Consider the following 27,850-nt stretch of genomic DNA (forward strand, 5'->3'; position numbering starts at 1 on the left):
TAGCCAGGAGCTTCTTCCAGGTCTCCCACGTGGGTGCAGGGGCCGAGGGACTTGGGCCATCTTCCACTGCACTCCTGGGCCACAGCAGAGAGCTGGATCAGAAGAAGAGCAGCCAGGACTCGAACCGGCACCCATATGGGTCTGCAGGCGGTGGCCTTACCTGCTACGCCACAGCACTGGCCCCTACGCTGGCTGCTCTTATTAATAAGATTTATTTATCTGAAACTCAGATTTACACAGAGAGAGGAGAGATCTTCCATCTGATGTTTCACTCCCATCTGATGGTTCACTCCCCAATTGACTGCGATGGCCAGAGCTGCACCGATCCGAAGCCAGGAGCCAGGAGCTTCTTCCAGGTCTCCTACGTGGATGCAGGGGCCTAAGGACTTGGGCCATCCTCCACTGCTTTCCCATAGCAGAGAGCTGGATCGGAAGTGGAACAGCTGGGTCTTGAACCGGCACCCATATGGGATGCTGGTGCTTCAGGCCAAGGCGTTAACCCCCTGAGCCACAGCGCCGGTCCTGCTGGCTGCTCTTAAGTCAGCATGTTCCAAATGCTAACCGGCACCCTCAGGTCAGTCCTGGTTCCCCGCGCCCCCCCCCCCCCCCGGGATCTCTCTTCTCTAGGTTTCAGTCCCTGCCTCCCTCCAATTCTCTCGCAGACCCTACGTAGCAGGCTTCCTGTGCCGTGCTCACCTAGTCACACGGGGCACGGCTCTCCGCGGCCCCCACATGTTCGATTACTTCCTGTTACTGTGGCCAAGCATCCGGTTGCCTTCAGCGGGGCGCCATCCCTGTGGCTCTGACACACGGAGTGTGGGTGTGTGTGTGCACGCGTGGCTCTCCCATTCCCGGCCATGAGCCCTGCCCTGAAGGTGCTTGGGGGGCTGGGCATCCGTTACTGAGCTCCCATCTGCAGGTGCATGACGCTGGCAAAGGATCAAATCCATTCTCCCCTTACATGGGGGTCCTTGTGTGGTGCCGCCCTGAGTCCCAGAGGCCCCGAATGCGGATCTGTGCGGATTCGTTTCCGACTGGGGTGCACTCAGTGGGTGGCCTGCATTTATTCCATAACCACGTGGCTCCATGGGTACGCAAGGTCATTGTCAACCGGATATTGAAAGGGGTGGGAATTTTTTCTTTTTTTTAAGTGTTGACATTGCATGCACCTGGGACCCTCAGCTGGGTGAGGCGCCCTGTGGGCCTGGGGAGGGGTCACGGCTTCTGGAAATGAGTCGGGGGGCTGCTGAGGACTTGGCTTAGAGGAGGAGTGGGGGAGCTGTGAGGACTGCGACTCTGAGGAGATGTGGGGGCGCTGAGGAGGAGGCGGGGCTCTGAGGTGCGCAAGAGGCAGGAGCTGAGGAGTCCTAGGGGTGCGGGGCTCAGGAAGCCAAGCAGGCGGCGCCCTCTCTGGTGGGAGGAGGTGGGCGGGGCCGTTGCCGGGGCAACCCTCGCGGAGTCCTGGGCCGTTGAGGCGGGCTGTTCGGGGGCGTGTCCCGGGGGGCTGGTGCGCGGTGCTGGTTGGTTAGCGGCGGCGAGCGGGGGCGTGTCGGTGAGCTTGCGCAGCGGCGATTGGCTGGCGGCGGCGGCGGGGGGCGGGACACAGGCACGCGCTGCGGCGGTTGCCCCAGGCGCCCGCGAGCCCGCGCTCCAAGCCCGGCGGCTTCTCCTCAGCGGCCGCCGGCTCCCGCTCGCCATGGACGCCGCGCCGCTGCCCCCGGGCCCGCGCCCCGACACGAGCGGCGTCCTGCAGCAGATCATGGCCGTCACCTACCAGAGCCTGGACGAGGCACAGGCCAGGTGCTGGCCCGGGACGTTTGTGGGGGGCCACGCCGGGGGTCGTGAGGAGGCCTGGAGGGGGTGTTACGGAGAGACAGGGAGACTGATTTTCCACACGCTGGGTCACTCCCCAGATGGCCGCGACCGCCAGGGCTGGGCCAGGCGGGAGCCGGGAGCTCCATCTGGGTCTCCCACTGGGATGGCGGGGGCCCAAGCGCTTGTCGGTTGCTTCCCAGGCGCATTCGCAGGGAGCTGGCTTGGAAGTGGAGCCGCCGAGACAGGGGGAGAGATGGAGAGGGAGAGAGAGAGGGGGCAAGGTGGTGGTGGGGGGGAGAGATCAGTCCTCCATCTGCTGGTTCACCCCCCCCCCCAAGTGCCCGCAATCGCCGGGAGCCGGAAACGCTATCCAGATCTCCCGCGTGGGGGGCAGGGACCGAGTGTTTGGGTCATCATCTGCTGCGGGAAGCTGGATTGGAAAGTGGAGTAGAGTCTCGAACCAGGCCCTCTGATATGGAAGCCGGCAGCCCACGTGGTGACTTAGACGTTCATCACGATGTCCACCCCAGGGGTTTAATTCTTAAGGGTAGGGAGCACGTCTTCTGGTTTGAAATTTAATGTACATACATATACATTACATTACATTACAAAATATTACATTACTTTATTTTTTTATTTTTATTTTATTTTTTGACAGGCAGAGTGGCTAGTGAGAGAGACAGAGAGAAAGGTCTTCCTTTTTGCCGTTGGTTCACCCTCCAATGGCCGCTGCGGCCGGCGCATTGCGCTGATCTGAAGCCAGGAGCCAGGCGCTTCTCCCGGTCTCCCATGCGGGTGCAGGGCCCAAGGACTTGGGCCATCCTCCACTGCACTCCCGGGCCATAGCAGAGAGCTGGCCTGGAAGAGGGGCAACCGGGATAGAATCCGGCGCCCCGACCAGGACTAGAACCCGGGGTGCCGGTGCCGCAAGGCGGAGGATTAGCCTGTTAAGCCACGGCACCGGCCCAAAATATTATATTACATTATATTATATTTGAGAGACAGAAGTAGAGAGCTCCCATCTTCCAGTTCTCTTCCCCAGATGCCCACAAAGACTGAGGCTGGGTCAGGCTGGTGCCAGGAACCCAATCCAGGTCTCCCACGTGGGTAGCAGGGACCCGACTCCCTTAGCCATCACCTGCTGTCCCTTGCGATATGCGTTAGCGGGAACGGGGTGTTGAGAGCCAGAGCTGGGACTTGAATCCAGATACTGCAATATGGGAGGCGGGCATGTTAACCACTAGGCCAAATGCCTGCCCCCAGAAGTTGTATTAATAAGGTGTGGTGGGGGCCAGCACTGTGGCATAGTAAGGTAAGCATCTGCCTGTGGCACATGTGGCACTTTCCCTATGGGCGCTGGTTCGAGTCCTGGCTGCTCCACTTCCGATCCACCTCCCTGCTAATGGCCAGCGAAAGTGGCAGGAGATGGCCCAAGTGCTTGGGCCCCTGCACCTGTGTAGGAGACCCAGCAGAAGCCCCTGGCCCCTGGATTCAGAACGGCCCAGCCCCGGCCATTGCGGCCACTTGGGGAGTGAACCAGAGGATAGAAGACCTCTCTCTCTGTCTCTCCATACCTCTGTCTGTAACTCTACCTCTCAAGTAAATAAATAAATATTAAAAAGAGGACGATGTGGCGAGGTGACAGACACAGCGACTGCCTTGACAGGATAGTTTGTCATAGCTCCCAGGGGAGGCGGCCACCGGTTGGTGAGGAGGCGGCGGTGGGGGTGCCGGGCAGGCCTGGCCCCGGGCTTGCATCGTGATTGCCACACAGGGCCCCGGGGGAGTCAAGTGACTGCACAGGCTCAGGGCCACGGGGCTGGCCCCTTGGGGTGGTGCAGGGCAGGGGGTGTGAGCACCAGGTAGGGGAGGGTGGTGGGGCCTGGGCTCTGGTTTACCTGGAGAAAACACGGTCGCAGGCAGGTTGTTCATCGTCTCTCTGGAAACTCACTAGCCCCGGGATGTGAACACGTCATAACCCACGATGAGGTCACACCCCCTTGGGGCACCTGCTGGGTTTCTCTGCCCTCCTGGGCAGGACATCAAAGAGCTGTGGCTGCCGCTGGCACTTCCTGTCCACCTCCACCTTCTATCCCTCCCTCCCGCCCCTGAGTCTCCTGTGACTTCCGCGTTGCCAACGCCAGGTCACCTCTGGATTCTTGGCCCGCCTGACCTCTCAGCCGCCCTCCTAAAACTGTTCTCACCGGCATCTTGGTCCCAGCCTCCGTCGCAGCTGTCCCTGCTGCTGGCCTCTCCAAGTCCCTGCTCCTGGGCTGGGGCCCGAGCCCCTCTCCATCTGCGTTCTCAGCCCTGCCAGTGCCGCCCGCCTGTGTGTTGGGTGTCGGCTGCTCGTACCCAGCTGTACCTCTGCCGCCTCGTCTTGCCTAGGTCAAGGGGTCTCACGTGTCCCTTGGTCCAGGCTCAACTCTGCTCCTTCCTGTGGTTAACGGGGCCACCACCCACAGCCCATGTTGCAGTGCCTGGGTTCAAGGCCAGCGTCCTGCCTCCCGGGAGGCAGCAGTGGTGGCGCTGGTCCTCGGGCCCCTGCACCTGCGTGGGAGACCCGGATGGAGCTCCTGGCTCCTGGCTTCAGCCTGGCCCAGCCCCAGCTGTTGTGGGCCTCTGGGGAGAGAACCAGCAGGTGGACGATCAGTGTCTTTCTCCATCTCTTCTCCCATCTGTGTCACTCTGACCTTCCAATAAATAATCAATAAACGCTTGAAAGCAGTGAAGTTCACTTAAGGACAGGCAGGAGGCCCGGGAGCCCACACGTCTGTGGCCAGTTGATTCTCAGCAAGGTTTCAGAGACCTTCAATAGGGAAAGAACAGTCTCTCCTTCCACACGTGGTATGGGATACATGGACCTCCACGTGCAGAATGGGCTTGAACGCTTACCTCACGCCACATGTAAAACTCAAACAGGCCAAATACCTAAGTGTAAGAGCTAAATCTTTAAGACTCTTAGAAGGGGGAAAAAAAAAAGGCCAGTGCCGTGGCTCACTAGGCTAATCCTCCCCTTGTGGTGCCGGCACACCAGGTTCTAGTCCCGGTCAGGGCGCCAGATTCTGTCCCGGTTGCTCCTCATCCAGTCCAGCTCTCTGCTGTGGCCCGGGAGTGCAGTGGAGGATGGCCCAAGTGCTTGGGCCCTGCACCCCATGGGAGACCAGGAGGAAGCACCTGGCTCCTGGCTTCAGATCGGCGCAGCGCTGGCCGTAGCGGCCATTTGGGGGGTGAACCAACGAAAGGAAGACCTATCTCTCTGTCTTTCTCTCACTGTCTATAACTCTCTGTCTCTCTGCAAAAAAAAAAAGGAAAAAAAAAAGGAAAAAAAATGTTTCTTAAAGGCAGGAATTACAGAGAGAGAGAGAGAGAGAGAGAGATCTTCCATCTGCTGGTTCACTCCCCAAATGGCTGCATTGGTCGGGGCTGGGCCAGGCTAAAGCCAGGAGCCAGGAGTTTCATCCAGGTCACCCACATGGGTACAGGAGCCAGAGCACTTGGGCCATCTTCCACTGCTTTCCTGGGCACGTTAGCAAGGAGCTGAATTAGAAGTGGAGCAGCCAATTGCCAGGGTTCTGGCCGAGCAGGTTAAACCTCCGCCTGTAATGCGGGCATCCTGTCTGGGTACCGGTTCGAGACCTAGCTGCTCCACTTTCGATCCAGCTCCCTGCTAATGCTCCTGGGAAGGCAGCGGTCATGGCCCAAATACTTAGGGCTCTGCACCCATGTAGGAGACCCAGAAGAAGCTCCAGGCTCCTACCTTTGGCCTGGCCCATTCCCAGCTGTTGGAGCCATTTGGGAAGTGAACCTGAAGATGGAAGCTTGCACACACACACTCTCTCTCTCTCTCTGTCTCTTCTCTAACTCTTGCTTTCAAATAAATAAAAAATAAATCTTAAACAAACAAAAAAGAGAAGTGGAGCGGCTGGGTCTCAACCTGGCACCCACATGGGTTGCTGACATCACAGGTGGTAGCTTAAGCCACTGTGCCACAACCCCAGTCCCAGAGAACATTCTTGAAATGCCCACAACAGGCTGAAGCCAGGAGCCAGAAACCCCCTCTGGGTCTCCCTTGTGGATGGCTCATCCCCTGCTGCCTCCCAGGGTGGGCTTGGGAGGAGGCTGGATCAGAAGTTGGGTTGGGGCCTGAACTCTGCCATCCTGCTGTGGGTGGTGAATTATCTCGCTGCCCCCTAGTGCCCCACCCTCGCCCCGGATACGTTCAAGCCATCTGTAGGTGATAGGTGATGCCTAATAGGCAGCGCTGTCTACACAGTTGCTATACGGAACCGAGCAGAGAGCGAAGACAAGGTAACCTAGTCTGCGCGTGCTCAGTGCAGACGCCGTTTGCTTGTGAATGATTTCCGGTCTGAGGGCGCTGGCACCCGAGGGCTCCAAGGGCCTGGTCTCTCCCCATGGGGCGTGTGCGCCCTGGCGGCCCACCCGCCTCCCACTCCTCACCCGCTGCTCTCACCCCTTTCAGCAAGCACGCCCTGAACTGCCATCGGATGCAGCCAGCTCTCTTCAGCGTGTTCTGCGAGATCAAGGAAAAGGCAGGTAGGCCGCGTAGAAGACGCTTCCGGGGTCCTTCCCAGGCCACGGCCGCCGCTCGTCCTCGTGGGCGATGGGCGCTGTTTTGCCATCACGGCGCGTTCTGGCGCCGGGTGAGCGGGAGGCTGGGTTTGTGCCTCAGCAGCATGCCGGCTCTGTTCTGTCTGCTCGCTGGCCTCCCCGTCTGTAACTGGAGAAATCCAGGAAAGACAGCAAACGCCCCACACGCACCTGCCGGCTGCCTGCAAGGCCTCAGAGGTGCCACGGCACTCAGATAAAAGAGGCCCGGATTAGGAAAGCAGAGTGAGGACAGTCTTTGTTTTAAAAAAGATTTATTTATTTGAAAGGCAAAGAAAGATCTTCCAGCCACTGGTTCATTCTCCGAATTCCACAACAGCCAGAACTGGGCCAGCCTGGAGCCAGGAGCCAGGAGCTCCATCCGGGTCTCCCACGGGGGTGGCAGGGACCCCTGCACTCAGGCCATCTTCCCAGGCTGCTTTCCCAGGCGCGTTAGCGGGGAGCTGGATCAGAAGCGGAGCAGCCGGGACTTGAACTGGCGCTCTGACTTGGGATGCCGGTGTCCCCTGGTGGCGGCCCCTGGCTTGGACACATTGGGCGAGAAGTGCTCCATGCCCTTGGAACTGCCCCTCGGTCCAGTTTGTCTGCTGTTTCCTGGTGGTTAGCCTGAAGCTGAGGGTCCAGGACAGGAATGGTGCATGAGAGGTGTCCTCGCTGTATCGAGCTGGGCGTGTGGGGGGTGCTGGTCGCAGGCCCCATCGTTGTGGTGTCTGCCCCGATCACGTGGTCAAGGCTGATAAGAAGTTGGAGACATTATGAGAGCGGCGGCCACCCCATGAAGGTCATTCATTGGTGGAAGGGCGACCACTGGATTTCTGGGAGTGAGTGGGTTGGTTGAGTCACTGACGGGAGTTCTGAGTCGCCTGGGAGCGTGCACCATGCGTAGACCGGGAGAGCGGTGTGCCGGGACGCGCTGTGTCTGAGAGCTGGCACCGCACGTGGACCGGGAGGGTGGTGTGTCGGGACGCGCTGTGTCTTTGAGAAGGCTGCTGGGGCGTGATACTGGCGTGGACTTGACAGTACGTGGCCCAAGTGTCAGTGGATTCTGCGTGACCTTGTCGTGTGACTGACCTCTCTGTCCTCGGTCCTCCTCTGTGACTGGGGACAGTGCTAGTACTTAGGGTGGACTCACCTCTCTGTCCTCGGTCCTCCTCTGTGACTGGGGACAGTGCTAGTACTTAGGGTGGACTCACCTCTCTGTCCTCGGTCCTCCTCTGTGACTGGGGGCAGTGCTAGTACTTAGGGTGGACTCACCTCTCTGTCCTCGGTCCTCCTCTGTGACTGGGGACAGTGCTAGTTCTTAGGGTGGCTGAGGCCCGTGGAAAACTGTGAGTTCACATAAGGCTGCGGTAGATGCCCAGCCGCTGGGAGAAATTCCACCGTAAACCTGCATTTACATCTCCCCTAAACACTATAAGGACATGTGTTTTATTTTTTAACCCCCCCCCCCCCGTTAAAATTGTAGTGAAAATAAACAGCATACACTTTACTACCTTAACCAGTAAAATATATTTTTTAAAATTTCATTTATTTATTAGAGAGGCAGAGTTACAGACAGAGGGAGAGACAGAGAGAAACGTCTTGCATCCACTGGTTCACTCCCCAAATGCTGCAACAGCCGGAGCCGATCTGATCCGAAGCCAGGAGCCAGGAGCTTCTCCCAGGTCTCCCACACAGGTGCAGGGTCCCAAGCACTCGGGCCATCTTCTACTGCTTTCCCAGGCCACAAGCAGAGAACTGGATCGGAAGTGGAGCAGCTGGGACACAAACTGGCAGCCATATGGGATGCTGGCACCACGGGCAGAGGCTTAGACTACCGTGCCACAGTGCTGGCCCCACATTAAATTATTTTAAAATTTTATTCTTTTTTTATGTGCAAGGCAGAGAGAGAGAATAAGAGGGAGGAGAGAGATGTCCCATCTCCTGGTTCACCCTCCATCTGCTTGTATCACCCAGGCCACAGCTGGGAGTCCAGATCTCAATCCAGGTCTCCGCCATGGGTGGTGGGGACCCAGGTACTTGATCATCACCTGCTGCCTCCCGGGGAGCTGGGATCAGAAGTGGAGCTGGGTCTTGAACGCAGACGCTCGGATATGGGGTGTAGATGTGCTAGGTGGTGGCTACCTGCTGAGCCGAGCTGAACGCCCGGCCCTACACGCAGATTTTTGACTGTGTAGGTAGGACGAAGCATCTCTAAGCCCCACCTTGTTTGAGGGTCCACCGTGTATTGAAGTTCCTTCCGGTATCTATTTCTAGACTACCGTAGAGGCCAGCCCCGTGTTCTCTCTCCCAGACGTTATCCCTTTCCCTGCGGGCGGGGCCCCTGTGCAGCTCTTTGCTTGTGTCACGAGTCTCCCATCGGCTCCCTCCTTCCTGTCCCCCTCACCCCTAATCCCCTGCTGCTGTTGACATCCCCTCCCGCCGCGACATCCCTGTGGGTGCTCCCTTCTGGCCTGCAGCACCCATTGCCAGATTGTCCCCCTCCCTGGACACCCCTGCCCCCGCAGACCCCTCCTGGGGGTGTGAATGCTGAGGGCCTGTCTGCTTTGGGGGAGGCTGGCAGGCTCTGCCGGGGACGCAGACTGTAAGTGACTTGGCTGTCAGCGGATTTGCCCTCCAGCCCCGGTAGCCCTCCCCGCTGGTGCTGCAGCAGCCGTGTGCAGGCCCCAGTACGGGCAGGGGGCGTGGCCAGTTTGTGTCTGGCCCTCCCCTCCCTGGAGACTCGGCTGTAGCCGAGTGTGATGGAATCGGGTCATGGTGACCCCGTTTATTTGTCACCTGCGACAGATCACAGTGTCAGTGCTACATGCAGAGGCAGGACCCGCCCGGCAGTCAGCCCGGCCACACCCTGCCCGGCCCCTCCTCGGCCCTGGGAGGCAGCCCTGTGGGGGCTCCCCACTGCCCCCCCCCATCTGGCTTTCGCCTCACAGGAACAATTTAGCAGTGAAAAGGCGGAATTCAGGGGTCGTGGGGAGCAGTTTTAAAAGGCACTTGGCTCACCTGTCGCCTCAGGAAGCTGCCACCCCGGTGACCTCCTTTCTGCCAGCCGGCTGCCGGGACAGGGCGAGAAACCTGTTTCTGGGAGCCTGGGTGTGCAGCCTGGGCATGTCTGTTCTACCCATCTCCTGTGTGGCTGCCACTGCAGCTCGGTCAGCTTCAAACCCAGCAGCTTCCAGGGGAAAGGTGAGGATTGAAGCCTACGGCTCCCAGGGACAGGCCAAGGTGTCAGCGCGAGCCCCAGGCAGGGCTCACGGGACGCTGGTGCTCAGCATGAGTCACACACGTTCAGCCTGGGCCTCTGTTTATTTTTTTAAGATTTAAAAAAAAAATTATTTGGGGCTGGCGCCGTGGCTCAACAGGCTAATCCTCCGCCTTGCGGCGCCAGCACACCGGGTTCTAGTCCTGGTCGGGTCGCCGGATTCTATCCTGGTTGCCCCTCTTCCAGGCCAGCTCTCTGCTATGGCCCGGGAAGGCAGTGGAGGATGGCCCAAGTGCTTGGGCCCTGCACCCCATGGGAGACCAGGAGAAGCACCTGGCTCCTGGCTTTGGATCAGTGAGATGCGCTGGCCGTGGCGGCCATTGGAGGGTGAACCAACGGCAAAGGAAGACCTTTCTCTCTGTCTGTCTCTCTCTCACTATCCACTCTGCCTGTCAAAATAAATAAATAAATAAATAAATAAATAATAAATTATTTGGAAGGCAGAGTTACAGAGAGAGGCAGAGAAAAGAGAGGTCTTCCATCTGCTGGTTCACTCCCCAAATGGCCGCAACAGCCAGAGCTGGGCCAGGCCAAACCCAGGAGCTTCCTCCGGGTCTCCCATGTGGGTGCAGGGGCCCAAGGACTTGGGACATCTGCTGCTGCTTTCCCAGGCCACAGCAGAGAGCTGGATGGGAAGTGGAGCAGCCGGGGCTCAAACCAGCACTCATATGGTGGGGGGAATGCCAGCGCTGCAGGTGGCAGCTTTACCCACTACGCCACAGCGCCGTGGTTCTCCTTTTAGAAACAAATGCTGCTTTTCTGCTGCCGGCCCAGCTGTCCCCACGTGGGGTGCGGTGGGGCAAGGACGGGGCAGCCACCGTGCAGCCGTGAAAAGCCTGACTGTGGACAGAGGCTGTGGGCCGCTCGGACACCTGCGGAGTCTGAGTCCACACAGCCTTTCCTTGAGAGCCAAGTTGAGCGTGTCCGTGGACGTGCAGTTGGCATCGCGCTGGGTCCCACTTTGGGCCCAGGCCTGGGTGAGGGGGACAGCTCTGCCGTGTGCTCTGAGAAGTTAGCCGGTGGTGGCAGGGAAGTGAGGGAGACCGCAGTGCCGCCCCACCTTCCCCCGGCCCCGTGACCAGGAATAGTCCATTTGCAGCCCAGAGAAAACCTTGCACGGTCTGGATCCCTGCGAGCCAACGCAGAGCAGGGGTCCTAGGAAGACGGGGCTGCTTCTCCAGCTAACCCTGTGTCTCACGTTGCCCCCTGGCGGAAGAGGACAAACCCGCAGGGCCAGGACGAGCGTTGGGGTGCTGCAGGGTGCCGGGATGAGTCCCACCTGTCCAGCTTCCCGTCCGGCTCCCTGCTGGGGCACCTGGGAGGCAGCAGGTGACGGCTCAGGTGCTTGGGTCCCTGCCACCCACGTGGAGATGTGGTGGGGGCTCCTGGCTCCTGGCTTCAGCCTGGCCCAGCCCTGGCTGTTGCAGGCATTGGGGAGTGAACCAGCGGATGGGAGATCTCTGTCACTTTCAAGTTAATAAGTGAATTTTTTTTAAAAAATAGTGTTTGGATTGAGGTCAGTCCGTCAGTCATGTGGACGTTCTCAGCGAGAGTGAGGTGGGGCCTGAATTCAGACGGTGGTGCTTGGCCCCAGAGCAGGACGCGGGGGCCTTCGGGGCCAGCCTGTGCGAAGGCCTGGGTCCTGGGGTGCAGGTGGGCAGGCAGCTCAGCCCTGCCATGCTGAGCCCCAGAGGCCCCTTGAAGAGCCCCTTGGCCGTCCCGTCCTGGGCAGTTCCTAAGCCTGCTTTGTCCTCCCCGCACCTGACTGTCCCCTCTGCGGGTCACAAGCCCGCATCTGGGTCTTGGTTCAGTGGATGCTGGGCCTACTGCATTGCCGACAATCAAGACGTCCTGGCCGGGCTTGTGCTGGGGCCTGGGAACCCTCGCTGTGCTGCGTGGTGGGGGTGGCTGCTTGCCGAGTGCATGGAAGTGATTGATAACTTCCGGAAACACCCTGGTGCTTCCTGCCTGTGCTCGCCTGTCCTGCTGGTGGCTGCCAATGAAAGTGACTCCTGGTTCCTGTCCTTGTCAGCCGGTTGGGTAGGCTGCTGTTGTAGATGGGAGGTCGCTAGGTTCAGCCTCCTGGTTGGCGCCTCGCTGTCCCTGTGGGTGAGTCCCATGGAGAGCTCGAGGGCCGGGGTAGGGTCCCCTGGAGCCGGTGTCTTCCCTGCACCCCAGTCTCAGGGTGGGACTTGGGGTCCGAGCAGCTGAGTCACCCCTGTGCACCTGCAGTCCAGAGCAATGGTTCCTCCAGGCAGTGGCCACACCTACGGGGCTGTTTATCTTCAAATTAATTAAGACCACGTGTGATTATTATTATTATTATTATTTTTGACAGGTAGAGTGGATAGTGAGAGAGAGACAGAGAGAAAGGGCTTCCTTTTTGCCGTTGGTTCACCCTCCAATGGCTGCTGCGGCCGGCGCATCTCGCTGATCCGAAGCCAGGAGCCAGGTGCTTCTCCTGGTCTCCCATGCGGGTGCAGGGCCCAAGGACCTGGGCCATCCTCCACTGCCTTCCCGGGCCACAGCAGAGAGCTGGACTGGAAGAGGAGCAACCGGGACAGAATCTGGTGCCCTGACTAGGACTAGAACCCGGTGTGCCGGCGCCGCAAGGTGGAGGATTAGCCTGTTAAGCCACGGCGCCGGCCCACATATGATTATTTAAAAAAAATATTTATTTGAAAGGCAGAGTTCGATAGGGAGAGTGAGATCTTCCATCCACTGGCTCACTCCCCAAATGGCTACAGCAGCCAGGGCTGGGCATTAGCAGGGAGCTGGATTGGAAGTGGAGCAGCTGGGACTCAAACTGGCACCACATGGGATACCGGCACTGCAGGCAGGGTTTAACCTGCTGCGCCACAGCGCCGGCCCCCAAACCACATTTGATTAACCAGCACATTTCCCCACCACGCTAGCCACATTTTAAGAACTGCATAGCCACATGTGGTCTAGAACATTCCAACATGGCATAAATTGTGTTGGACAGAAAGGTGGGTGGGTGTATAGAGACGGACAAAACCAAGATGAGGAACACAACCCAGCACCCACAGTGTGGCGTGTCCTAGAATATCACTCAGCCGGGAGCAGGAGCACGGCGCTGACAGGTGCCCCACGGAAGGGCAGCGGGGCACGCCGGCCTCCTGTTGGATGACCCGTCAGCAGGAAGTGCCCTGAACGGGCGAATCCATGGTGACAGGAAGCACACGAGTGGCTGGCAGCTGCTGAGACAGGCTCTCCTTGTAAGGATGGCGAAAACGGCACAACCCTGAAATAAACCAAAAACCACCAAATTATTTGAGTTGGCTGGGTGGACTGTGTGGCGCGTGAATTATATCTCAAACTGTTGCATTGGGATGGGCGTGGTGGGGTGCAGCCACCGCTTAGTGCACCCACATCATGCTTGGGTCAAGTCCCGGAGGCTCTGCTCTGGGTCCGGCTTCCTACAGATGAGCACCCTGGGAAGCAGCAGTGACGCGAAGTACAGGGATGGCGCTCCCGGCCCCCGGCTCCTGCGGGCACTTGGGGAGTGAACCAGCCCCACCCCCCGCTTTTCAATAGATGAAAAATAAATGAATAAACATTAAAAAAAAAATGCAGGAGCTCCAGGGCTGAAGCGTTTGGGCAGGTGCTGTGGCTCTGAACGGGCCTTGGCTTAAGGCCTTAGTGTAGAGTCCTCAAAATGGTTACGGACAGCACATACTATGAAAGACCGTGTGTGGGTGTCGGATGTTTTGCACCAAGACAGAACCTGACTCGCATTTCCCTGTGGCTGTTTGGGAGAATCCGCCCGCGTACACGCACACGCACGCACGCACACACGCGTGCACGGTCCCGCAGCACTGCTGGCCGGGTGAGAGTTCTCCCCGGGGCCTGGCTGTTGGCTGCAGTTAGCTTGCACTCTTGTTCCTGGTTTGTTTTCTGACTCGCTCCCTGGCACGCCCTGGCACCGGCAGATACCAGTGCGCTTGGCGATGGCATGAAAGTGACTAATCTGTCCTGGGCCGAAAAGGTCCTGTTGGCCTGTCACCCATGCCCTGCTTCACGCTGGTTTCCCGCAGTGTCCGTGAGGGCCTGGGCTTTATTTAAAGTATTAGAGGGAAGGAGACACACACACACACACACACCTTCCATCCGCAGGTTCACTCCCCAGATGGCCGCAAGCCAGGAGCCTGGAAGCTCATCTGGGTCTCCCACATGGGTACACTTGGTCCATGTTTGGCTGCTTTCCCAGGTGTATTAGGAAGCTGGGTTGGAATTGGAGCAGCCGGGACTTGAACTGGCGCTCATGGGATGCTGACAACACGGGTGGTGGCTTTACCTGCTATGTCATGACACCGGCCCCATGGGAAATTTTTTTTTTTTTTTTGACAGGCAGAGTTAAACGGTGACAGAGAGAAAGGTCCTCCTTTTTCCATTGGTTCACCCCCCAAGTGGCCGCTACGGCTGGTGCTGCACTGATCCGAAGCCAGGAGCCAGCTGCTTCTCCTGGTCTCCCATGGGGTGCAGGGCCCAAGCACTTGGGCTATCCTCCACTGCCTTCCCGGGCCACAGCAGAGAGCTGGACTGGAAGAGGAGCAACCGGGACTAGAACCCTGGGGTGCTGGCGCCACAGGCAGAGGATTAACTAAGAAAGTTGCGGAGCCGGCCAGGGATTTTTTTTTTTAAAGATTTGTTTTTATATTTATGTAAAAGAACAATAGAAAGGGAGAGAGAAGAAATGGAGATCTCACATCCACTGGTTCGCTCCCCAAATACACACAGCAGCCAGGGCTGGGCCGGCCTGAAACCAGGAGCTGGGAGCTCCACCTTGGTCTCCTGCATGGGTGGGTGGTAGTGTCCCAAGCTCCTAGACCATCACCGGCTGCCTCCCGGGGTGCACATTAGCAGGGAGCTGGAATCGGAAGCAGAGCCGGGGGCTCGGATGCGGGGTGCCAGTGTCCCCCACTGTGCCAGACCCCGCCCCGCTCTTGACTGGAGGGGGATTCTCTGTCCAAGCATGTGGTGATGCTCATTCACCTGGTGGCCTCTGGGAGAGGTTTCTCTTTCTTTCTTTTTAATTAATTTATTTGTGAGGCAGAGTTATAGACAGAGGGAGAGGGGTCAGTGCTGGCATCCCAGATGGGTGCCAGTTTGAGTCCCGGCTGCTCCTCTTCTGATCCAGCTCTCTGCTATGGCCTAGGAAAGCAGTGGAGGATGGCCCAAGTCCTTGGGCCCCTGCACCCGCGTGGAAGACCCGGATGGAGCTCCAGGCTCCTGGCTTTGGATCAGCCCAGCTCCAGCTATTGCAGCCATTTGGGGAGTGAACCAGTGGATGGAAGACCTCCCTCTCTCTCTGGCTCTCTCTGCTATTCTCTAACTCTGCCTTTCCAATACGTGAATGAATGAATGAATGAATGAATATTAAGAAGAAGTGGAGCAGCCAGCACTCAAACTGGCACCCATCTGGGATGCCAGCACCACAGACAGAGGCTTAACCTCCTACACCGCAGCACTGGCCCCCAGAGAAAGGTGTTTTAGCACAGGAGACGGGGAGGTGGCCAAGAGCAGGACAGTACAGGCAGCCGTGCGCCCTGCGGTGGCCGCTAGGGTGGCAGGGGAGCTGTCTGACAGGAAAGCCTCGCTCTGAGGCGTGAGCGCCCAGGCCCTGGAGAGCCAGGCTGGCGCTGAGGGCGGGAAGAGGCAGTGGGGTGACCCGGCGGGCGAGCAGGAGAGATGCGAAAGGAGGAGGGGCAGGGTTGTGGTTGGTGAGCCCTGCTCAGCTCTCGCCCGAGTACCCAGCTCCCAGGGCCTCCTGCTGGGGCTGCCCCCTCCTCAGAGCCCCGCACCTGTTCCCGTGTCCTCGCCTCGCACTTGCACCAGGGAGGGACGCGCCCCCTGCCGGTCACCTCGTCCTGGGAATGGCATGTGACGCCCACCTCACAGGTCTCCCACGGGCGTGGTTCGCTCCCGTCCGTGATCCGGCCCCGGCTGTGTGGCCCCTCCTGGGATGCCCCAGCGAGCCTTGGCCTGGCCTGGGTGGTGCCGTCCAGCCCAGCGCCAACAGTGGGTGACGCACAGGGCAGCAGCCCCGGCGCACGTGTGCCAGGGAGATGGTTCCACACCAGCTCGGAGGAGCCCTAGAGCTTGGGTCTGGGGCTCACTGGTGCTCAGGATGACGGGTTTGTGGGTGACGCCAGGGGCTTGTCTGGGTGTCGGACGTCTCTGGCGCCAAACCCCGGGGTTCAACAGGCTTCCTCCCAGGAGGGTGAGGCTCCCACCCCCCAGGTCAGCCTGGGGGGAGCTGCCCCGCAGTGCCTCCCCTGGGCGGGGGCGGATGTCACCCCTGAGCTCTGCGGGAACCCTCCGGGTGCGCTGCTCTGTCAGCCTGCTCAGGCTGCCCTCGGAAGCGGGCCGCTCCCAGCTCCAGCGGCCGCCAAGCTCGGCCGGAGGTGCTGGCCGGCGACTTCTCTCTGAGGGCCTACCGTGGCGCCCCCTGTGTCTCTGCCTAGGGAGACGCCAGTCCTGCTGGGTGGGGGCCACACCCTCCTGACGCCGGTGAACCTAACTGCCACCCAATGCCCCGTCACAGCAGCCCTCTACAAAGCACAGCGCGTTGCCGGCTGGCTTCTGTTCCAGGTTGTGGTTTGGTTTACGGAGGTTTTATCACCCAGATAAGTAGGGAGTGGGGGTGCGGGGCGGCTGTGTTCTACATCCTGGTTCCCCCCGAGTGGCAGGCGGGGTCTCTGTGCTCAGCCCCTGGTCCCCGTGGCTAATGGAGAGCCCCGGGAGAATTCGGGGGCACCCCTGGGATACTCTGGAGTGTTTTGCTGGAAGAGAGCTTGCTGTAATTAATGGTAACAACAGAGCAGACTAATGACCGTGATCAGGCCAGGGACTGCGCTTGGGGAGCAGGCTGAGGGCGCTGCGTGCCGCGTGCATGGAGCAGCTGGGGGGCCCACGCTGCACTTGGCACACAGCTCCGGTCAAGTCCAAGCCCTCGCCCCTGGGTCAGCAGCGTCCCCACCAGGGACTGATGATGGTGACCGAGGCACAGGGTTTTCCTGGGTGACTTTTCCTCTTACACTTAGGTTGCCTCTCCTGGCGTCCACGGCGTGCTGCTCATGGGTGACCACCGCGTACGTCCAGGGAGGACATCTCTGAGCGCGGGTGTCAGTTCTCGGAACGGGGGCGTGGAGACCAGTGTCGGGAAGCCCCTGTCCCTGGAGGCCGAGAGACAGGGGCGGGTGTTCTTGTGAAGAGAGATTTGATTGGGGAATAATAGTAAGTCCTATTGTTCTCTGGTGGTTTTCTTTGTTGTTGTTATTGTTGTTTTTGTTTTGTTTTGACAGGCAGAGTTAGACAGTGAGAGAGAGACAGAGAGAAAGGTCTTCCTTCTGTTGGTCCCTACGGCCGGTGCTGCGCTGATCCGAAGCCAGGAGCCAGGTGCTTCCTCCTGGTCTCCCATGGGGTGCAGGGCCCAAGCACTTGGGCCATCCTCCACTGCCTTCCCGGGCCACAGCAGAGAGCTAGACTGGAAGAGGAGCAGCTGGGACAGAATCCGGCGCCGTGACTGGGACTAGAACCCGGGGTGGCGGCGCTGCAGGTGGAGGATTAGCCTAGTGAGCTGCGGCGCCAGCCAGTGTTCTCTGGTGTTTTAAAGACTCCTCGGCACCTAGTGTGGTACTCGGCTCTCGACGGGCTCTGAGATGCTTGCTGTTGGGTTGACAAGTCAGTAAGGGGGCGCCGAGTGGTGGCGCAGCAGGGGAAGCTTCGGCTTGCGACACCGGCATCCCACCCTGGAGCACCGGGCCGAGTCCCGGCCGTTCCTCTTCCCATCCAGCTTCCCGCAAATGTGCCTGGGAGGCGGCAGTGACGGCCCCGGTGCCTGAGTCCCGGCCACCCACGAGGGAGGCCCAGGTGGAGTCCCGGGCTGCTCCCGGGTTCAGCCTGGCCCAGCCCCAGCCTTTGGTAAGTGAACCAGCAGATGAAAGACATCCCCCTCCCCTCTCTGCCTTTCAAATAGACAAGTAATCCTTAAAAAATAAACTCACAAAAGAGCGCCGCGCGCCCTGCAGCAGCCTGCCCCCCCACGCACACACACAGGGGCTAACGCGGCTGCGTCCCTCACTCAGCCGGACTTGTACCCGGAGAGGTGGCGGAGGCCCCTCCCACACCCGGGTCTGTGCGCTGGCCCCTGGGTGGTCTCAGCCCGGTCCTGATGCCCAGTCCAGCGGCAGACACGTAAGGAGGAGCTGCCGGGCCCATCCCAGGGACAGGGCCGAGGCTGTGCAGGGCCCCGTGGGGGGCGGTCAGGAAGGGGTCAGCACTGTGGCGTGGTAGGTTCAGCCTCTGCCTGCAGCGCCGGCATCCCGTACGGGCACCAGTTCGAGTCCTGGCTGCTCTGCTTCGGATCCAGCCCTCTGCTACAGCCTGGGAAAATAGCAGAAGCTGGCCCAAGTCCTTGGGCCCCTGCCACCCACATGGGAGACCTGGATGGAGTTCCCAGCTCCTGGCTACGGCCTGGTCCATCCCTGCTGTTGCTGCCATTTGGGGAGTGAACCAGCAGATGGAGGTGTCTTTAAATCAGTCTTTTTAGGGAAAAAAAAGAGAGAGAAGAGGTGCACAGAATCAGAGAAGCTGCTGCGGGGTTGGGGCCGCCCCAGGCGTGTTTGGAGGTCGCTGGGGGAATGTGGGCTCTGAGTTTTCTCAGCGCACGCGGGGCCCTGTGTCCTGTGTCCTGTTCCTTGTTCACAGCGGGGGGCAGGGTGGGCACAGGCCCGGTCACAGGCAGCCTGTGGGAAGCAGGCACCTCTGGCCCAGCAGCTACAGCAAAGCTCCGCCCCTTTGTTGGTGTCTCTTTCCCGCCTGTTTCCAGGCAGCGACTGGTCTCCGTCTGTCCGTCCGTCTGTGCGCTCTGTCCCTCCCTCTGCCTCTCCTCACGTCCTCGCAGTACGCATAGGCTTTGCCAGAGGTAGCCCGCGCTGAGGGACGGTGTTTTGCCATTTTCATTGGGCCAGCATTAGCTCCTCAGCTTTTCCAAGTTTCTTTCTTTCCCTTTTATTTGAAAGGCAGAATGACAGAGAGATCTACCCACTGGTTCAGTCCCCAGATGCCCGCGACAGCCAGGCCCGGGCCAGGCCGACGACAGGAGCCAGGAGCTCCATCCGGGTCTCCCGTGTGGGTGGCAGGCACTCAGCACCTGGGCCATCGCCTGCTGTTTCCCCAGGGTGCATTAGCAGGGAGCTGCCTCAGAAGTGGAGCCTGGGGGGCCTGTGCTGTGGCCTAGTGGATTAAGCTGCCGCCTGTGACGCCGGCATCCCCTGTGGGCGCAGGTTCGAGTCGCAGCTGCTCCACTTCCAATCCAGCTCCGTACTAATGCACCTGGGGAAGCAGTGGAGGACGGCCCAAGTGCCTGGGCCCCTGCACCCATGTGGGAGACCCGGAAGAAGCTCCCGGCTCTGGCTTCTGCCTGGTCCAGCCCTGGCCATTTGGGGAGTGAACTAGCAAATGGAAGACCTCTCTCTCTCTCTGTCCCTCCCTCCTTATCTCCCTGTAACTCTGACTTTCAAATAAATAAATTAAAAAAACAGTGTGGAGCCTGGACTAACTCAGACACTGTGGTGTGGGGTGCAGGGGTCCTAACAGGTGATTTATTGCACTGAGCCACAGCTCCCACCCGCTCTGACGCCACCCCACACCCCAGTACACACACACACACACACGCACGCACGCACGATAGGAGGGCCCCGCCCCGGACGCCGGGCTCTGCTGCCTGCCTTTATGTGCGTGCCAGCGCCTGGGTTGTGCCCTCCTCCCCAGTGAGGGCAGAAGCTTGGCTCCGGTTCACGCCTCCCCAGCCCTGCCCAGTGCACACCGTCAGAGCGCGTCATTCCGTATCTGCTACCAAGTTTAGCCAGGAAGCCAAGTGTCCTTTGCCTAAAGCGTTCCATGCGAACTGTGCCAAGAGCCCAGCGCCGCGGCTGTGCCGTGTCTCCATGGCCGTGCCAGCAGCGCGTCCTGGTCTGTCCCGGTCTCCCCTCTGCAGTGGTGAGCATCTGCGGCCCCCAGGAAGAGGAGCCCCCCGGCGCCCAGCTCCTGCAGCTGGATAGCATGCTGCTGGCCGAGGGCGTGGCCGGCGCGGCGGCCCCCGGTGGCTGTCCGAACGGCGGTCGCGCTGAGCACTTGGACTACAGGGCCCAGCTGGCCCAGATCCGGCAGATGTACCACTCAGAGCTAGAGAAATATGAACAGGTGATCTCTGCGTGGAAGCCACCCTCTGGCGTGGACGCGATTCTCACAGAAAGTCTCGCCCTGCACACACCCGCCTTCTGCGGTGTGGACAGGGGAGGACGCGCGCCCGCTCAAAGCCAGTCTGTGTGCCAGCTGGCGGGGCGGGGCGGGGGGGGGGGCCGGGGCCTGCGCTGTCCCCTGCTGCCGGGTCACAGGCTGGCTTGCATGTGTGCCCACCCCAGGCCTGCGGCGAGTTCACCACGCACGTCACCCACCTGCTCCGGGAGCAGGGCAGGATGAGGCCCGTGTCCGCCCTGGAGGTGGGGCGCATGGTGGGCGTCATCCGGGGCAGGTTCCGCGCCATCCAGACGCAGCTGAAGCAGAGCACCTGCGAGGCCGTGATGACCCTGCGCTCGCGGTTCCTGGATGCCAGGTCCGGGCCGCCGGCCTCGCGCGTCCTCCCGGGGAGGTCTGGGGAGAGGGGCCGCGAGCAGGGCCCACCGCCGGGGGTCTGTCCTTGCAGGCGGAAGCGGCGCAACTTCAGCAAGTGGGCGACGGGGGTGCTGAACGAGTACTTCTACTCCCACCTAAGCAGCCCGTACCCCAGCGAGGAGGCCAAGGAGGAGCTGGCCAGGAAGGGCGGCATCACCGTCTCCCAGGTGACCGCCTCCCGCCGGCCTCCGGGGCCCCGCGGGGGTGCCAGGTTAAGTCCCAGGAGGAGGCTCACGTCGGCAGGGCGGGGGTCCACACCCTGAGCGTGGGGTACACGCGGGCCCTCTCTTCCCTGGCGGGTGGCCAAGAGGTCAAGAAACATTAAGGTTTGTTTGTTTGTTTTATCATTTGGGCAGCCGAGAGAGGGCTTCCATCTGCCGGTTCAGTCCCCAGTTGTCCCCGCCTTCACTGCCACAGGTGGCCACCAGCCCAGGCCAAGCCCCCAGGAGCCCCCGGGGTCACACGGGCAGCAGGGGTGCCGCTCGCCTGGGCTGCTCTGGGGTCCTCAGAAGCCAGGCTGGGGCCTAAGGGGAGGCTGCCGGGCTGTGCGTTGTCAGGGCCCTGTCCCTGTGCCGCCCCCTGTGTGGCTCAGTGCACACGGCAGCCCAGCCCCGTGCCGCCCCCTGCAGGGAGTTGGGTGCACACGGTGGCCCCATCCCTTCCCTGTGCCGCCCCCTGCAGGGAGCTGGGCCTGTGCGTTGTCAGGGCCCCGCCCCGTGCGCCCTGTGGGAGCTGGGTGCACACGGTGGCCCTGTCCCCTCTGAGGCTGGGTGCACACAAGAGCCCGTCCCTGTGTGCCCCCTGTGTGGCTGGGGGCACATGGTGGCCCCGTCCCCATCCCTGGGCCGCCCCCTGTGTGCCTTGGGCATGAGCGCGCCCAGCAGTGGAGCTCTGTGCCGGACTCCTCTCTGACTGGGTCCACCAGGGCTCGGGACGCTCTCGGGGGGGGGGGGGGGGGACACGATTGAAGGGGAGGGTCCTGAATTTGGGCCCAGCTGTTCTTCAGGCTGTGAGGGTCTCACCAGGAACCATTTGAGGGAGGGGCCATTCCCTTCAGGCAAGGGAGGTTTTTTTTTTTTAATATATATTTTTTTATTTAAAAGAGTTACAGAGACAGGGAGCGGCAGGGACTTGGGGAGACACAGAGGTCTTCCATCTGCTGGTTCACTCCCCAAATGACCACCACGGCCAGGCCTGGGCCACACCGAAGCCAGGAGCTTCTTCCGGGCCGCCCCGTGGGTGCAGGTATCCCAGCACTCGGGCCATCTTCCCCTGCTTGCCCAGGCACATTGGCAGGGAGCTGGAGCAGCCGGGACTGGAACTGGTGCCCTATGGGATGCCGGCATCGCAGGTGGAGGCTTACCTGCCACGCCACAGCGCCGGCCCCGCAAGGGACAGGACAGGACTGGCTGCAGCTCAGGCTGAGGAGGCCCAAGAGAGAGGGGGGCAGAGAGGAGGCCCAGAGCGAGGCGTGTGCCCAGGGGCCCCGGCGCTCACCCACGCCGGGTTTGCTGCTCGTCCCTCTGCGAGCGAACTCGCATGGGAGAGTGTTGGCAGGCTTAGCTCTGCGGGTTCTGGAACATTCCGTACAGATAAGTGGAGGCCAAGGGCCCACCCCAGGCTGGGTCAGCAGGAGGCCCCTTCAGGTGGTGGGAGGTTGGGGTGGAGCAGGCAGCCCAGGCACCCGAGATGTTCTTGTCCTGGCTGCCGCGACAGGCCGCCGGAGAAACTAAAATCATTAGCGAAAAGCTTTTAAAAAGTCTTTAGAGGAGTCCCCCAACTGCTGGCTCATTCCGCAAACGCCAAGAGCTTCACCGGGGTCTCCCCCGTGGGCCGCGGGGACCCCAGCCCCTGAGCCCGCACTGCTGCCCCCTGGGGCGCGCATGAGCAGGGCGCTGGCGCTGGCAGCGGAGCCAGGACTTGAGCCGGGGTCCTGGCTCCGATGCGGGGTGCGGGCGTCCGCCGCACCCCCCCCCCCAGAGGAACAAAGCGTTTTTAAAGGAGCAGTGGTGGGTGTGGCCCTGCGGCCACTGAGCTGCTGCATCCGTGCGCGTGTCCCCGCCCTCGGGACACGGCGGTGTCCAGTTGGGCATGGCGAGGCACTGGCTCGCGCTGGGGCTCAGGCCCGTGGGCAGGGTCCCCGTCATCGCCGCCGCCTGGCTGGGGTCAGGCCAGGGCTCGGCTGCCATCCTCCCTCCTCTCGCTGAGGCTACAGCGCCCCCCCCAGGGACCCTGCAGGGCTCCGTGCCCGCGCCTTCCTGCCGAACTCCCAGAAGTGGGGTCGCTGGGTCCAAGACGCTGCCCGTGTCCCTGGCTGTCGCGTTTCCCAGATGAATCTAGAAGGTTCCAGAAGGAATTCAGAGTGCGCGGGTCACGGCTCTCCTGTGAGACGCCACCTCCAGGGTGTCCTCCAGCAGACGTCTCCCGGGTCCTAGGTTCAGTCACCAGCGCGTGCCCGTGGGCGTGGGGTGGGCGTGGGGCGTGGCACCCGGGACAGCTCTGCCCTGCAGCTCCCCCCCCCCCCCCCGTGTGTCCTCAGGTCTCCAACTGGTTCGGCAACAAGAGGATCCGCTATAAAAAGAACACGAGCAAGTTCCAGGAGGAGGCCGCCACGTACGCCGGGAGAGCAGCCCCGGACGCCCCCGACGTCGGGGTCCCGCCGCTGCCCGGCCCCGGTGAGTGAGCGCTCCTCCGCTCCGCCCCAGCCGCAAGGTTTCTCTTCCCCTGCTGACCCGGGCTCCCCCTGTGGCCCCCACCCCCTCCAGCTCCCCCTGCCCCCTTCCCACTGCTGGCCAGCGCTGGAGACGTGTTTCTGAGCCTGCGGACGCTGGCCTCCCTCCAGCCGCCTCCAGGGGGCGCTTGCCTGCAGTCCCAGGTGAGAGCGGCCGTGGGGTCCACACCGTGCTCACTGCAGTCTGCCCTGCCCCCACACGTCCGCAGGATGACGGCGCCGGGGGTGGGGGCGCCGTGCCCCAGAAGAGGCTGTGTGGGTCCCCGGGGTAGGGGCGGCCAGGAGGAAAGTTGGGCTCCTCCCCGGGGAAAGACTGGGGAGGGGCTCGCCTTCCCTGCGGCTCCCTTCTGGTCTTCCCCGCCCCTGGGAGCTCAGAGTGGACACCTGCGGGTGCGGTCTGGGCTGCATGGGCACAGCCACCCGGCAGGGCGGAGGGCACGGGGGCCGCCTGGCCCTGCCCTGAGTGAGACTCCGGGACCCCACATGGCCGTGCGGGCCCCCTGCCTGCGCCCACACCCTGCCCCTCACAGCCCACAGGGCCACCCTGGGCGCTCCCCTCCTCTCCGGAACTCAGGCCCACCACCGAGGCCAGAGCGCCTGGTCACTGCTCTCAGAGCGGTGGCCCTGGCGCCTTCCCCAGGGTGGGCCTGACACTGGGCCTGTGGCGCAGCGGGAGCCATCGGGCTGATGGCTGGACGCTGGGCAGCCTCCCCCGCCGCCCCCTCTGACCGTCTCTGTCTGCAGGGCAGGGGGCCGGCCCCCCGCCGTCGCCCACCTCCAGCGCTGGAGCATCCATCTGAGTGTGGGGACGAGCAAGACAGGGCCACCCCCCCCCCCAAGCCCCCGTGAGCGCGCAGACGGCGACCTCAGAGGCCCAGGGCATCGGGATGTGGCCCCCACGCGCCCGCCAGCCACGGGATGGGTGCGGGTGGGGCGTTTCGCCTGCCCGCTGGTTTCCAGCGGCGATTTCTATGGTCAGGCTGGAACCGCCTGGGCCGGGGCCTTGGCACACGGGTTCCCATTAAAGCGGTTGACTTATCTCCTGGTCCGCTCATGACAGATCCGTCTCGGGTGACAGCGGCCTCGGGGGCGCCTGTGGTCTCTGGGGTTCCGCTCCGCAGGGCTCGGAGGCCCATCCTGAGCGAGGGGTCCTGGGAGTGGCCCCGTTGTCTGTCTTTGTGCTGTTTTGCTCCGTTGGGCATTTCGGGTCTGGTTTCAGTTGGAAAATCCGGAAGTCGATAAATGCCCCAAGCGTGCGTCCTGCCCGTCCCCATCTCCTCTCACGGCTCTGCAGGCCTTGGCACTCTCAGAGCGGCGTGGGCAGGGCCAGGCCGTTGGGAGGACTCTGACCCCTGTCGCTGTGGCCTCAGCCCCAGCTCAGCCCAGCTGGGTGCCCTGTGGCTTCAGCCCCTCGGGGCAGGGAGTTGGCTGGGCTGATGGGGCGCCTGGGCCTGGGCCTGTAGGGGGTGCAGACGAGGGGCTTGGCCCTGCCTCTGGTCTCCCAGACTGGGACTCTGGGCCGCCGGTCAGGCCAGGGCCTGGGGCAGCAGGTGGTCTGGGGACCTCGCAGGTGGTGCCCTGCTGTTTCTGAGGGCAGGAAGAGTTCAAAGGCAGGCAGGAGACAGGGCCTGGGAGGGGGGCGTTTGGTGCGGCAGTTAAGATACCGCTTGGGGGCTGGGCTTTGTGGCACAGTGGGTTAAACCTTGGCCTGGGACCCCTGCATCCCATGTCAGAGGGCCTGGGTTTGCGTCCCAGCTCAGCTCCCTGCTCACGCGCAGCCTGGGGGGCAGCAGGTGACGGCTCCAATCCTTGGGTCCCTGCCACCCATGGGGGAGACCCGGATGGAGCTCCTGGCTCCTTGGCTGCTGCGGGCATTTGGGGAGTGAGCGAGCAGACGGAAGGTCTTCCCTCTCTGTCACGAGCCAGAAGTTAGGGAGCCTGGCCAGTCAGACACCACAGCAAGTTGGGGGACAGCTGGAGGGGGGAGCTAGTGCTGTTCTCATACTCCTCCCTGGACCGGACAGTTGGGGAAACTGAGGCACAAGGCAGGCACCTCGCCAGCACTGGACTCCCCGCACCCCTGGGGCCCTGGCAGGCCCTCAGTGACTCCGGTGCCCAGACGTCCCGGTCACAGCAGGAACACCTGGTGGCAGCCGACAGCCCCATGAGGCTGGACATCCCCCCGGGGCCCCACGTCCCCGCCCCTTCCCCAAGGGCCTGCAGCAGGCGCTCTTACAGCACCAGTGGGATCCGGAGTGCTTGTGTCCTGCCCTGCTGCCCTGCCCTCCTCGTCCTGTTCCCTCCCGCCCTCCAGGTCTGTCTGAGGGCGTCTCCCTCGCCGCCCACCCGCGTTCCATGTCCCATACTGGCCGGAAGCCGCGAGCCAGGCCCTGGCCAACCTCGGCCAGCAAGGGAACCCGACGGCCACGTGGCTCAGCCCTGGGCCCCGCCCCTCAGCTGGCCCCACCCTCTCTGGGACCTCAGCCCTGTCCCACATCCTCAGCCTCCTCCCTCCACCTGGCCCCGCCTCTCATCTGGCCCCGCCCCTCACCCGTAACTCCTCCCCTTGCACCTGCGGCTTCAGCTATGCGTGTCGTTCTGGAAAGGGGAGTTGTCAGCTTCTCGCGTGGTGCCCAGGTCACAGGTGTGTCCAGGCCCAAGTGAGGGATGCAGCGGCAGTTTCAAGGTCCTCCCCTTAGACAGTTTCAAGGTAGAAGTTTCTAGAGCCCCTCCGTGAGTGCCTGGTGAGATCCATGCCCAGTCTGGTGATTCCAGGCGGCGCTTGAAGGGCCAGCCCACCAGAGCCCTGGAGAAGGCTGGGAGGCCCCCAGACCCTGGCGAGGAAGTGGAGCCCGACCCAGGCCTTGGGGGTCAGAACTCAACACCGGGGCAAAGGCCGCGGGGTGGGGGTGCGGCTGCCTGGAGCACCCAGCTCAGAGCCCCGCGCGTCACTGGGGGTGACAACTGGAGGAGACCAGAGGTCACGTCGGGTTCGCCCTCGGGTCGGGGATCTGGCCTGAGCTGGTTTTGGCTCTTAGAGGTTTCCATGGTGACCCGGCGGGGGCTGTGCCCAGGGAACAGACCGAGGGACTTGGGGAGCAACCAGCCTGCAGTTCCTGCGGTGGCCACCAGGGGCCGCCGCCGTCAGGAGAACGAGGTTCCCTAGGTCCCTGCGGTGGCGTAGGAGGGAGGAGGGGCCTCACGGGGTGCCCAATGCATGTTGAACCCTCCTGCCCCGCCTGCCCCTCAGGGCTGGAGCAGATGGGGATGCCAGGCAAGCAGCAGTGGGGCGCTTGGTCCGTTTGGGACGCACTGGTCCCAAGTGGCCTGAGGGGACCGGGCCCTGGGGGGTGCAGGGGGCTCCCCGCTCAGCTGCCCCGGCCTCCCCTCCCCGTGGCCACGGGAGCCAGAGCCTCCTGGGGGGACCAGGCCCAGCCACAGGCCCCTGGCCGCCTGGAGGGGGTGAGCTCCCCATCGCCAGGGGCATGCACGCAGGCCAGGGGCCTTCCACAGCAGTTGTGCCAGGGGGCCTGACCCCAAGCACACACAGGGAGGTGAGTCACCGCCTGACCAGGGCTGGGGGTGGCACGGCACAGTGGCCATGTCCCAGGGAGGCATTCCTGCATGCCCGGCCACTGCCACCCTGTGAAACGTAAGCTGGGCCTGGCCCCATGGGCTGCGTGTTTTTCCAGCGGCTTCTTCAGCCACGGCCTGACCACAACCAGATTCCACTGGGGCGGCCATCTCCAAGTGTTTGTGCTGCTGGGCCAGGCGGCAGGCAGAGGCCGAGGCCAGGGTCCCCCCCTGCCTCCCCCCAGACCTGCAGGCAGACATCTGTCCGCCTGGTCCCCGCCCCCATCAAAGCCCCTCACAGACACTAACGGGGCGGGGGAGCCCCTGGCCGGAACCCTCGCCAAGCTGGCTTATTGGAGCTTTAGTGTTCTGGCCGGAGACCCGAGCGTGCGCTCGTGACCGGGTCAGCGGCCACGGCTGCAGGTCAGCGGCCCCGCGGCGCGTAAACAGCCCTGCCTCCCTCCCGACCTCCGTGTCCGCGGTGTGGCACGGGGGTCACCAGAGCTCGCCAGCAGGTGCCTGGAACACCCGAGCCCGCCTGGCCCTCCCAGCTGTGTCTGGTGATGCCCCCCTCTGACCCAGGTCCCCGAGTTGGGGTCCGTCTAAAGCAACCCCTAGAAACCCAGGCTCAAGGCTTCAGGACATGCGAGGCTGCCCCGGCGGACTTCTGTCCACCCTGCCAAGCCCCTGCCTCCTCCAGGAAGCCTTCCCTGAGCCCTGCTCCCAGAGGCCCCGGCCCCCTGTTTCCGACCCCACACACTGAGCGGCCTGCACCCAGTCCTGGGACTGCTGGTGGGTGAGTGAGCACCTATGTGGCCACAGATGCGCGTGTAGCCATCTCGTGTGTGTGTGTGTGTGTGTGTGTCCTCCTCCCAGCGCCTGGCCCTGGGACAGGCAGCCCCGCCAGCTCCCCGCAGACAGCGGCGTCTTTACGAGGCCGGCAGAGCGGCAGGAGCCGGGCCCTTGACCAAGAGTCCCTGCCGGGCCGGGAGCCCCCGCCCCCGCCCCCGCCCGGCCTGCTGGCGCTGTGCTGAGCGCTCCGCCAGGCAAACTCTGACTGCAGCTGGGGCGAGGGGGGAGCCGAGGCCCAGGGAAGGGCTGAGTCCTGCCAGGGCCTCCCCTGCCTCCCCGCCAGGCGGCCC

General features: G+C 62.3%; 1 protein-coding gene across 1 annotated transcript; it reads left to right on the forward strand.

Annotated features, from left to right (window-relative positions):
- The first annotated feature begins 1,696 nt into the window (after positions 1–1,696).
- On the forward strand, positions 1,697–27,742 carry PBX4 (PBX homeobox 4). Its single transcript, XM_062179434.1, has 11 exons — positions 1,697–1,800; positions 6,299–6,372; positions 19,728–19,933; positions 20,155–20,345; positions 20,436–20,571; positions 22,944–23,079; positions 23,170–23,279; positions 23,345–23,403; positions 23,666–23,776; positions 23,880–24,057; positions 27,626–27,742. Exons 1-11 carry the CDS (start codon positions 1,697–1,699, stop codon positions 27,740–27,742), a joined length of 1,422 nt encoding a protein of 473 aa, XP_062035418.1.
- Positions 27,743–27,850: the final 108 nt, after the last annotated feature.

The sequence above is a fragment of the Lepus europaeus genome, chromosome 20, assembly GCF_033115175.1.
Source record: "Lepus europaeus isolate LE1 chromosome 20, mLepTim1.pri, whole genome shotgun sequence".
NCBI classification, from domain to species: Eukaryota; Metazoa; Chordata; class Mammalia; order Lagomorpha; family Leporidae; genus Lepus; species Lepus europaeus.

Bases quoted from the DNA above. Each gene is read 5' to 3' on its own strand.
- PBX4 (XM_062179434.1), top strand. From the start codon at position 1,697: ATGGACGCCGCGCCGCTGCCCCCGGGCCCGCGCCCCGACACGAGCGGC. The intron at 6,373-19,727 runs GTAGGCCGCGTA...TCCCCTCTGCAG, and splicing joins CGAGATCAAGGAAAAGGCAG to TGGTGAGCATCTGCGGCCCC. The intron at 19,934-20,154 runs GTGATCTCTGCG...TGCCCACCCCAG, and splicing joins AGCTAGAGAAATATGAACAG to GCCTGCGGCGAGTTCACCAC.